The following is a 12,498-nucleotide window of genomic DNA, read 5'->3' as shown; positions in this document are numbered from 1 at the left end:
TCCAAAGCTGATCGAGAGAGAGTACAGTGGTAGGCATGGAAATCACATTTCTTTCATAAGTGACCCAAAAGGTCCAAGCTGCCTGTGAGATTATAACTGCTGAGAGTTTTACTTACTTATATGAATCATCACTGCTTTCCTGACTATTTTCAGGATACAAAGTGAAGGTTCTTGTTGTTTAGGAAGCTCTGAAGTCAAGCTCCTGGAGCTTTCAAATTACAAACAATGTGAAACGTACAGTTGCTGCATCCTGGAAGCATATTGATCAGAACAGCATTGTGGGGTGCTTTTTATTGCTTCCTTAACAGTGGAGTTTTGCTTTTGCAGCCACAATGTTTAAAATAATTCAGTTAGTAAAGTAGAAGAATAGCCACATTGTGAGAAAGTCCTTCCTTGAAGCCAAAGATGGTTTGGTTCAGCTTTTCAATGCTATTTACTTCAGGGTTTCTTTCAGCAGTTGTTATGTAGACATAAGGCATAATAAAAGTTCTCTTTTTTTTGCTGTTAATCAAGTAAACATTATTTGCATGGTGGCTAATTCTTTTTGTAGGCATCAAAGTCACAATGTAGACGAGCATTTATCCCAATAGCATTGGATCAGAGTTTGTGGCAACTAAGTTAGCTAATTTACTTAATTTCTACCGTGATCAACTTAATCATTTGGCAGTTAAATCTAGAAATAAAATTGGCACTTTCCAACAATGTTTCAACTTCTGTTAGCAGCAAATGACAGGAATAAAAAGGGCCATTATCATTAATCTGCTTGGTTTCAGGTGTCTAGTTTGAGAAAAATCATGCCTCATAATATCCCTCATCCCCTTCCGTCACTTTATTTTCATTCAATACATAATTTATTCTGTCCAAAGTTTGCTGATCCAGTCATCTGCTAATGCTTCCCTGGGAGTATGTGCCACACATTTACATTACACTTCTACATTAACTGAATCTAAACTGTGTTGTCATCATTCCTGTGGATTCTCTGCATTTCATGCTGAATATTAAAATGAAATAATTGGAAACCTTTCATGCTTGAATTAGAATTTTTGTAAGTAACGTCTAGTTCAGAAATTCAGTGCAACGAGATTGATTGTAGTATAATTTTGATCAACAGCCCATTTTGCGAGGATCAGGTTTTTATTTAACTGAAGTAAAGACCACTTGTGTTTATTTGCACATGGACATGCAATGTGCTTTAAATGCATGATTCGGACTTCAGTTAGGAATAAACACAAATGCATTTTTTTGAATATTTTCTGTGGGAAAGTTAGTATAGCTTATTTTCAGACTGATCTATCCTTAGATTGATTTATCTTTCTATCCCACTGAGAATCAACTTGCCTAGCATAATGCAGAGGTATGATTTATTTATTATTCTTTCTGGACAAGTTGCATGTCTCCTAGCATGACAGAATCTTTGTTCCTTTGAGATATCTATCATTGTAATGTGTAGTCCTTCCTGCATTTTTTAACCATCTCCCTGTGGTTTTTCTTTTTTTCACTTCCTCCCATTGTCAGCCTCTATCACATTTGTCTTGCTCTTGAGTAACTGCACCATTTTTGGTATTGTTATATTTGGACCAGCAACCAGAGCTTTTCATTTTGATAAACATGCACTTCTAACTCAAGTACTGACTTAGTAGATTGTTTATGCCAATTACTAATTACCAAGACTATGGCCAGGCAGGTAAACTGATGGCAATTTTATATCATGCACAAATTTAAAACGTATGAGGGAAGTCAGAGGGAAGGGGGCTGCTCATTCAGCTATGTATAAAGGTGATGGCACCCTCCTAGTTAACTGGTGGAAAGTCAATAAAAAATCTTCCTCATAGTAGTGTCTGTGTTGCTATTCGCAGAGGCAAATCATACGGATAAAGCTACCAAAGAAAAACATCCATTACTGAAGGCAGTCAACTAACTGACCTTGCTACAGCACCTCATGCCAAGTTACTCACCTTCCACCTTACCTGTGGATCCTTGCACTGGCACACTTGTCCCAGCACTCCAATGAACTAATGCACTGTCCAGACATATCACAGGCTCTTCCTCTGAAGTGTTTCATCTCCAGCGCTGCATGATTTCTCATTGCTCTGAAAATCCTAAATCGTTGTCTAAGTGACACTCTGGACAGAATGCTCTGAATGGACTGTCCCTCACGTGGGGATATCTCATCCTGGTGTGCTTCTCTGGCTGCTTTGTTGCAGGGTTGCTTTGCAACGTTGTGGTGGCCTCTGCAGTTGCTTCCATTCCAGTATCTTTCACTGGCATCATAATACAATACTTGTTTTACTTGCTGCCCTGCAGAGAGGTGGACACGTGCCCATCCCTTATTGGCTGATACCCAAACAGTCAGTGCCGCAAATACCTCACTTTCAAAAACTGCTTTTCATATTCTCCTTATGTCAAGGAAAGCACAAACTGTTATATATGTTGATATTGCCAACTCACATTACCATTGATTTCTGGGAATATTACATTCCCATTCTCTGCCATGTAGTTTTGCCAGAACCCTTGGGTCTATGTTACTTGATCTTTTCTCAATCTTCTTAGCATGCACTCTGTTATTGAATTGACTCAACCTCTCGCATTTTGCTCTCTTGGAAGATCTTGCAGTTAGTTGCATTGCTCACCCTTTGGCCTGAGCTTTAGGTTCCTCGACAGATGGATTATCATTGAATTCCATTTACAATGAGTTCAATGCATCACCACTTGTATCTTCATCACAATACTTGCCCTTGCGAACAAAACCACCTATCTTTGCCATATTCTCATTCTAAATTAAATTCCCTCTTGGTAGTGAAACAGTAGCCATCAAACTGTCATTTGCCAAAACCACCATTACAGCTGTGGCGAGTGACCCTGGTCTTCCCTTACCTGTAACTACAGATTTCATGACTCCTCCAAAGCCCACCTGACCCACTGTTCTTTATTTTGTGGGGGCCACTGCACCTCACAGCGCAAGTGGCCTCTGGATACCTTCGCTGGCCGATGTTGCAGTTCTCTTTAACACATAGTCCAAGTAGACAATCCAATTCACGTCCATGATGGCTGGTGCACTTCTCAGGCTCATAACCACAATAGATAATTGGATCAATCTGTCTGTACTAGCACCCCAACAGTTAATCTCTCCCATAGCTTGGAGAGCCCTTCCTGTATAGGTACCCTACATCATTTTACTCTGCTTCAGCAGAAAGTGCTTGAGATATTTCCAGTAAAGATTCTGGGCACAGGCCATTATTCAGCTGTACTTACCATAGTATTCTCAGTGTATTAAGCGGTTTTGAATGTCGTGCTGTTATCCCCTTCTTAAGATGTGCAATCGGTGGAAGAGTAACAGGAGAACTCAGGAAAATAAATTCCTCTCAGTGAGTGGTGTCTGACTCCTCCTCCTCTCAGGAGGAGGAGTCTGGAATTCACTGCCCGAAAGCGGTGGTGGAGGCAGAATCTCTCACCACATTATTAATGTACCAAGATGATCAATAGAACAGCCATAACCTGCAAGGTAATGGACCAAGGGATGGGAAGTGGGATTAACCTGAAGTTCACTTTGGCCACCATGGGTTAGATGGACTGAATGGCCTTTATGCTGTAGATTTTTACGATTCTGCAATAATGAGATCAGAGTATCTATATATGTATGCTTCTTAGGATTAAGCCTGCAGGATTGTTTATATGCTGTTTAACTCCAAGCACTATACACAAAAATACCACTATCACAACGTTGGAGTGTAGCGGCTAGCTACACTACAATAGAATAAAGACACGGAGTCTATTGCTTGGAGTCAGAAGTCGATTGCTCGACAGGGGCACGGTGTGCCTTTTAATACCGAAACTCTTCCCGCACTTCAGTTCCCGCGCTGACGTCACGCGCGGGTCACCCGACCTTCCCACATGCGGGCTTTCCTAGCCCAGCGATGGAGAAGAAGGAGGGCCCCGCGCCATTTTGGGTCAGGGCCTCCAATGATGCTCGCGATCTCGGGAGCCGGTTCGATACCGGTATGGTGAGTCGCCACATAACCAACCCCCCGCCCCCCACCCCCAGAACCGGCGATAGCGTCACGAAAGCCAGAATTAAATAAACTATGACTTGGGTAGCCTGCCCCTGTGTCGTGCTCGCTGGACCGCTACCAGTTGGTCCAGGTCTAAATGAAGCCGGCTTCAGCCGGTCAATTGTAAAAACCTCTTTGTGCCCCCCAATGTCCAGCACAAACGTAGACCCATTGTTCTTGACGACCCGGAAAGGCCCTTTGTACAGCCGCTGCAGCGGTGTTCGGTGCGCGCCCCTCCTGACAAAGACAAACTTACAGTCTCGGAGGGACGTCGGCATACGGGTCGGGGCCTGTCCGTGTCGCGAGGTGGCTATCGGGGCCAGGTTGCCAAGCCGCTCGCGCAGCCGGTCGAGCGTCGCAGCAGGTTCTTCCTCTGGCCCCCGAGGGGCTGGTAGGAACTCGCCCAGGACGACCAAGGGCATTCCGTAGACCATCTCCGCGGATGAGGCATGCAGGTCCTCTTTTGGCGCGGTACATATCCCCAGCATGACCCAGGGGAGTTCGTCCACCCAGTTGGGCCCCTTAAGGCGGGCCATGAGTGCCGACTTCAGGTGTCGATGGAACCTCTCCGCCAGCCCATTGGATTGCGGATGATAGGCAGTGGTGAGGTGGATCTGGGAACCCCACAAGTCGGCGACAGCAGACCACAGGCCGGAGGTGAATTGAGCTCCCCTGTCTGAGGTGATATGGGCCGGGAGACCGAAACAGGCCACCCAAGATGACAAAAGGGCCTGTGCGCAGGACTGGGTGGAGGTGTCCGTGAGGGGAATGGCTTCGGGCCAGCGGGTAAAGCAGTCGACAATCGTGAGGAGGTACCATGCTCCTTGGGAGACTGGGAGGGGACCGACAAGGTCGACATGGATATGGTCGAACCTCCGACAGGTAGGTTGAAAGTCCTGCAGGGGGGCCTTGACCTGCTGCTGTACTTTTGAGGTTTGGCAGTGTGTGCAGGACCGGGCCCATTTGGAAACCTGTTTACGCAGGCCATTCCAGACGAACTTGTCGGACACCATCTGGACAGTAGTCCGGATGGATGGGTGTGCCAGGCCATGGATGGAATCAAACACCCAATGACACCAGGCAGCTGGAACGATGGGGCGGGGTTTACCAGTGGAGATATCGCAGAGCAGGGTGCGCTCACCGGGGCCTATCAGTAGGTCTTGCAGTTGCAGGCCCGAGACTGCGGTGCGATAGCTGGGCATCTCCATGTCCATTTGTTGTGCCTCCGCCAAGGCGCTGAAATCCACCCCCTGGGACAAAACTTGGATGGTGGGCCATGAAAGTGCATCCACGACCACATTCTTTATCCCGGACAGATGGCGGATGTCAGTGGTGTACTCTGAGATGTACGATGTGCCGCTGCTGCCGTGCTGACCAGGGATCTGAGACTTGTTGAAAGCGAAGGTCAACGGCTTGTGGTCCGTGAAAGCGGTAAACGGCCTGCCCTCTAAGAAGTATCGGAAGTGTCTGATGGGTAGGTACAACGCCAACAGTTCGCAGTCGAAGGTGCTATATTTGAGCTCTGGTGGTTGAAGGTGTCTGCTGAAGAACGCCAGCGGTTGCCAACGCCCTTCGATGAGCTGCTCTAGAACACCTCCGACTGCTGTGCTGGAGGCGTCGACCGTGAGGGCAGTCGGGACGTCCGTACGAGGATGCACCAACATGACCACGTCCGCCAAGGCCTGCTTGGTTTCGACGAACGCGGTGTCAGCCTCCTCTGACCAAACAATGTCCTTGCTTCCGCCCGACAGGAGAGAAAACAACGGGCGCATGATACAGGCCACGGATGGTATGAACCGGAGATAAAAGTTTACCATACCGAGAAATTCCTGCAGGTCCTTGATGGAGGTGGGTCTGGCGAAGTGGCGGATGGTGTCGACCTTCGCAGGCAGGGGCGAGGCGCCGTGTTTGTCGATCTGATGGCCCAGGAAATCGATTGTCTCAAGCTCGAACTGGCATTTGGCTGTGTTGACGGTCAGGCTGAAATCCCTCAGGTGAGAACAGAGTTGGCGGAGGTGCGTGAGATGTTCCTGGCGGCTGCTGCTGGCAATCAAGATGTCGTCGAGGTATATGAAGACGAAGTCAAGGTGGCGCCCGACCGCATCCATCAGTCGTTGGAAGGACTGAGCAGCGTTCTTGAGGCCAAAGGGCATCTGGACGAATTCAAGGAGGCTGAAAGGTGTGATCAGCACTGTCTTTGGAATGTCGTCCGGATGCACTGGGATCTGACGATAGCCGCGGACGAGGTCGACCTTAGAAAAGTATGGACCGTCCGTGCAGGTTGGCAGCGAAGTCCTGAATATGCTGCATGGGGTATCAGTCCTGGGTAGTTATGTCATTCAGGTGTCAGTAATCGCCGCAGGGTCGCCAGCCTCCGGCTGCCTTGGGGACCATGTGTAGCAGAGAGGCCTATGGCTGTCCGACTTGCGGATGATCCCCAGCTCCTCCATCCTCTTGAATTCCTCCTTCGCGAGGCGGAGCTTGTCCAGGGGTAGCTGTCGGGCGCGGGCGTCGAGGGGTGAGCCCTGGGTGGGGATGTGATGCTGGACGCCGTGATTGGGCAAGGTGGTGGAGAACTGGGGCGTTAGTACAGATGGGAACTCTGCCAGGACCCTGGCGAACTCGTTGATCGACACAGTGACGGAGTTGAGGTGTGGGGCCGGTAGCTTGGACTCAGCCAACGAGAACGTTTGGAGGGTCCTGGCATGTACCAAACGCTTACCCCGCAGGTCAACCAGCAGACCGTTGGCGCGAAGGAAATCTGCCCCGAGGAGTGGTTGCGCAACGGCGGCCAAGGTGAATTTCCAGGTAAAGTTGCTGGTGCCGAACTGGAGTTGCACTGAATGGGTGCCAAAGGTCCGGATGGTGCTGCCGTTGGCGACTCTGAGGGCGGGTCCTGGTGTGCGGTTACGAGTCTCATGGCTGTTGGGAGGCATGACGCTGACCCCGGCCCTGGTATCTAGCAGGAAACGATGGCCAGAACGCCTGTTCCACACATGCAAGAGGCTATCCGGGTGGCCAGCTGCCGTAGCCATCAGCAGCGGCTGGCCCTGGCGTTTACCGGAAACCTGCATGGTGGTCGGCACCTGCGGGCGTCTGTGCCCCACCGCTGGTGGTAGAAACACCATTGGTCGGTCAGTGTCTCAGACTGGTGGCGGGTGGGGTGCGGTCGATTGCTGGGTCTGGCCTGCTGGGCCACTGGGTACGTGGCGTGAACAACGCGCTGGACAGACGCCCCGCTCTCCTTCTTCGCCCATCAAAGGACATCCGCCCGGGCAGCCACCTTCCGGGGGTTGCTGAAGTCGGCATCCGCCAGAAGCAGGTGGATGTCGTCGGGTAACTGCTCTAGAAAGGCCTGCTTGAACATCAGGCAGGGTTTGTGGCAGTCTGCCAGAGCCAACATCTCATTCATGAGTGCAGAGGGGGGTCTGTCACCCAACCCATCAAGGTGGAGGAGGCAGGAGGCCTGTTCGCATCGGGAAAGGCCGAAAGTCTCAAGAAGGAGGGTCTAGAACTTATCATACTTCTCCTCCGGGGGTGCCTGGATGAAGTCCTTGACCTGGGCTGCAGTGTCTTGGTCGAGGGCGCTCACCACGTAGTAGTACTTGGTGTCATCCCCGGTGACCTGGCGAATCTGGAACTGGGCCTCAGCCTTGTCAAACCACACACGTGGCCGGAGGGTCTAAAAGGTGGGCAGCTTAAGGGCTATTGCCTGTACCTGTTGTTGCACAGACATCGTAGGTCCAAAAACGTTTGGGCCCGTTGGGGTCACTGATGTAGCGGCTAGCTACACTACTATAGAATAAAGACACGGAGTCTGTTGCTTGGAGTCAGAAGTCGTTTGCTCGACAGGGGCGCGGTGCGCCTTTAAATACCGAAACTCTTCCCACGCTTCAGTTCCCGCGCTGACGTCATGCGCGGGTCACCTGACCTTCCCACACGCGGGCTTTCCTAGCCCAACGATGGTGAAGAAGGAGGGCCCCGCGCCATCTTGGGTTGGGGCCTCCGATGATGCTCGCGATCTCAGGAGCCAGGTTGATACCAGTAAGGTGAGTCGCCACAGGAGCATATTTTGATGTGCGCCAAGGTCCCCAAACAGTAGTTATGCAGAATTTGCTCTGATTGATTGTAGAAGTAGATATCAATGCTTATGGTGCTGCAACATTGCTCTTGAATCACATGTCAGTGGATCATATAACATTCTGCAGTGTGAAACCTGGATGGTTGGGTCTGCTGTTTGCATGCAGTTTGGGTTCCAAAGTTCATCTATGGTGGTGCACATTGTTGTGGTACAAGTCCTACTGGATCCCCAATTGGTGAGAGCTAATTAGCTTGCACGCTGATCTCTGGCTGGTACTATGCAGATTTGGGAGATCATGGCATTAATTTACATGCAATACTGATTTGGCACTAGAGGGCCAATTTGGAGTTGAATGCTACCATTAACATTCTCTCTGAAATAGTCATGGGCTGAACATGTTCAGGAGCTGGAAGGACCAGCCCTATTTAAGGGGGTCATCAACCACTCATTGATCAGTTGCTGGTTGAATTTTCTTTTTGGCTTTTACTGATTGCAGGGAGTATTATGCTTTCCATATCTTTTCAAATTATGAAATCCTATGAGGAATGGTGTGGCATTTTCTTGTGAACTTTTTGGTGATGTATGGCTTCTGCATTAGTTATTACTCATCAATGTGTGCATATAGGTACAGGTGACAAGAAGAATAAGCAGCAACCATGCAGTGCGAGACAACTACTAGGAAGAAAATGGGGAATAAAAGTGCTGTCAAGGAACGGGTCTATTTACCCAAAGTGTTCAGTACATATTTCTTCTACCTGAACCTCAGTTTGGAACAATGTGTAAAGTGACTGTGCTTCAGTACAGAAATCCTTACTGAGCCATACTGTCTGCTGCATTCACATCAAAAACCACAGAGCAGAGCAAGAACTGCATTGGTTTTCAAGGTGAAATTCCAAGTGATTGACGTATCAGCAGTTCCACTTTCAGTTGTTGTATGGCCCAAGGGGACCAGGAAAGGTGTTTGCAACCTTTAAAAAATGATGACTTAGCAAAAATATAGACAAGCATTGTTGATTATTCCAACGGAACAAGTAATAGTACAAGGATTGATTTCCAAGGTATCTTGTAGATCAGATTCCTGATGTTGTGTGGTTTCATAGAAAGAAGTGCCATGCATGGAAATCATCAACCTAACTTTTGGAAAGGTGAAATACTGATGTGCTTGGTTTATTGTTTGAAGCAATCACTTTCCAGGTTCTGACTAAAAGACATCTTTCAGAAGAGTTTAGGCAATTGATTGGCCATGAATAGCTGATGATTGACACGCTGAGTTAGAGGTTTAGAGAAAATAACTGTAATTAGTTCTGAAATGGAAAACATCATAGTTGGTTTCTTGTGAAGAAAAATATAGCTTAAGTATTCAAAACATTTTGTGCATTGTTCTTCTGAAACTTTCTGAATTGCAACATGTTATATAAATTAAACCGAGCTCATATGCTATTTCAAGAGGCACCAGCAGAGAGTAGATTGCTTTGAGGAGCTTGTAAAATAATTTACACAAGCCAGCAATACAAAGATTGCAAATTGAAAGATTTTAATGGTTCCAAAGTTTCTTAAATTGGTGCTTAGTTGAAATAAACCTTAAAGAAAGCTATCACTCTTTTCGTTGTCAATTGTAATCCATTAATATTCTGAGAGCAGGTTTGGAAGAGTTAATGAACCAGAACCAGAAAGTCAGGAATGTTTTGCAAATTATATGTATATATATTTAGAAAAAAAATTACAGACACCACTGTAGACCTGGACATGATTCACTGGAGGGTTTGATTAATTATCTCAATTTTTTTTCTGCTTGTGATTATGCAGGGAAGTATTTGCAAATTTTAAAAGGGCACATTATAAATGACTTTCACACTTCATGTTTATGCCAATAACAGCTTTGTAATGCCAACTGCTTAAAGAAATAATTTTTGTATTTTTTTGAAGTAGAGAGATGCATAAATAGTCTTCATATTTTTTCATGTGCCTTCAAATTGTAGTCTGCAGGGAGTGATCACTGTTGAAAACAGCTTTTCTTTCCTCAGACTTCCACAACTACCGTCAACATTATGGTTACTGATGTGAATGATAACGATCCAAAGTTTGATGCCATCTTTCTTAAGAATTTCACTGTATTAGAGGAGGAAGCAAACATCTACGTTGGACAAGTCAGGGTAAGACAGTGTGAACTCTTTTTACAAATAATTCCCTGGAAATTGAACCAATTAGAAACTTGATTTTTGTGCTGAAAGATATTTGGTGTATGAATTTAAGGGATTGCGTCAGTTTTCATTAGAAATACGGCCTGTTGGCCTCCGCATGTGAGCTGCTCTTGCACAGAAAACAATCTTGGAGGTAGTTCACGTACTGATAATATCACTGTGCACATTTCCCTTTTCTTTATTGATGCCATAATATGAGCTTTCTCTGTTCAACGAACACTTGCCATTTACTCAGAGTTCATCTTGAATACAATGCACCACTTTGCAGCTTTGTTTGTGGTTTTAAGGTACACTGCTGACATTTGTCTGGCCATGTGGTAACTTCTCAAACACTATCCAGAGCCCACAGACTCTATTGAAACCAACTGTGGGTGTAACCTATGTCTAATTGCTCAATTATTCATGCAGACCTCTTTATTCCCTCCAATGGAGCTCCCTCTTACTGGAGGAATTGATAGGCTGATAATTGGCCACACAGGCTGAGTTGGGGACCCTGTTCCAAGAGACAAATACATGCCTATAAAAAAAAATCCAATTCCCAAATTGTCTATTGAAGCATCATTTCCTGCATAGACGTCTCTGACAATGAATGTCTTTGTAGACTCAGGCTTTCAAAAGCAGTCATGACCAAGAGATGTGACCTAGTCCATGCTCCCATGTCAGGACTACTCTCTCCACCAAGGTCAAGATCACCTTGCCTGGCAACTTCCTTAGTGTAGGATCTTTCCATGAGTCTGCGGTAAGTCTCTGTCCTGCTTCCCATTTCACTGCTCATTGCTGCATAAGAGAGGGCACCTTTTTGAGAGGACAGTTTATCTACCTCTATTGCTCCATGTTACAGGAATGCAGCTGCAGCCAAGCACCTCCCTACTCACCTGCTTACACAATGGTGGCCCTGTCACAGGTCACATCTCTTGAGGAGGTCACATCTCTTGGTCGTGGCTGCCTTTACAAGCCTGAGCCTACGTTGTCATTCATTGTAAAGTCTCCTGGCCCCGCTGGACCACAGGACTATGGCATTAATTAGCAGCTCCACATTATGCTAGGTGAATTGCGGTGCTCTCTTCCTTTCCTTTTCCCCTATGTAAACCCTTGCCACCGTTATGTGCCTTGCTGCTTTCCATGCTTGCTGGGGAGAGGTATAGTGTATAAAAGTAAGGAAGTGTTGATGAGGCTCTACGGGGCACTAGTGAGGCCTCATTTGGAATATTGTGCGCAGTTTTGGGCCCCACATCTTAGGAAGGATGTGCTGACATTAGAGAGGGTTCAGAGGAGATTTACGAGGATGATTCCAGGACTGAAAGGGCTTGCGTATGAGGAGCGTTTGTCGGCTCTTGGACTGTACTCACTGGAGTACAGAAGAATGAGAGGGGACCTCATAGCGACATTTAAAATATTGATAGGAAAGGACAGAGTAAATGTGGCTAGGCTGTTTCCCTTGGTGGGTGAGTCCAGGACCAGAGGGCACAATCTTAGAATTAGAGGGTACAGTTTCAAAACAGAGATGAGGAAAAATTTCTTTAGCCAGAGGGTGGTGAATTTGTGGAACTCCTTGCCACGTACAGCAGTGGAGGCCAGATCAGTGGGGGCGTTCAAGGAGGAGATAGATAGATATCTAAATAGTCAGGATATCAAGGGATATGGGGATAAGGCCGGAAATTGGGATTAGAATAGTTTTTTTTTCTTCCCCCATTCCCCATTTCTCATTTCTATTTCCCTTTCCTTGGAGCAGACTCGATGGGCCGAATGGCCTGCTTCTGCTCCCTTGTCTTGTGATCTTGTGAAGGCCTGATTTCCTTGTGGGATTTGTGCACAGCAATGTGTATCCAAACACACCGAATGAAGTTGCATAAAGCAGCGCAGGTTCCATTTTACCATAAAATTGCAAAATATTTAGTGTAATTTTACAGATGTTTTTGCCAAATTTTGTGATGTGTTTGCCAGAAAAACTCAGAGTTAATGCTCTAAACAACAACCTTTTGGTGCATTAACCAAAACTGCCTTAAGTCCAATTTCTAGGCATATGTTTTGGCTGTGAAATGTTGAAATGGTTTTGGTCCCACCATAAAACTGAATTACACTAAACTTTTAAAATTAGATTTTAATTGATTTTCATTGTAATGTGTATCTCGCTTGTGGTCAGAAATTTTATTTGAAATTGAAGCAC

The 12,498-nt window shown here is 46.7% G+C and overlaps 1 protein-coding gene across 1 annotated transcript in view; it reads left to right on the top strand.

The window, feature by feature from the left end:
* The window catches only part of pcdh15b (protocadherin-related 15b), a 564,355-nt gene that overhangs the window by 293,756 nt on the left and 258,101 nt on the right, over nt 1–12,498 (top strand). The window contains exon 18 of the mRNA XM_052027763.1: nt 10,155–10,283. Within this exon, the coding sequence (XP_051883723.1) occupies nt 10,155–10,283 (129 nt within the window). The remainder of the gene's footprint in view (nt 1–10,154; nt 10,284–12,498) is intronic.

Source organism: Pristis pectinata, chromosome 12 (genome assembly GCF_009764475.1).
Source record: "Pristis pectinata isolate sPriPec2 chromosome 12, sPriPec2.1.pri, whole genome shotgun sequence".
NCBI classification, from domain to species: Eukaryota; Metazoa; Chordata; class Chondrichthyes; order Rhinopristiformes; family Pristidae; genus Pristis; species Pristis pectinata.
The sequence above is the reverse complement of the archived record's forward strand: the minus strand, read 5'-3'. Positions and strand labels throughout refer to the sequence as shown.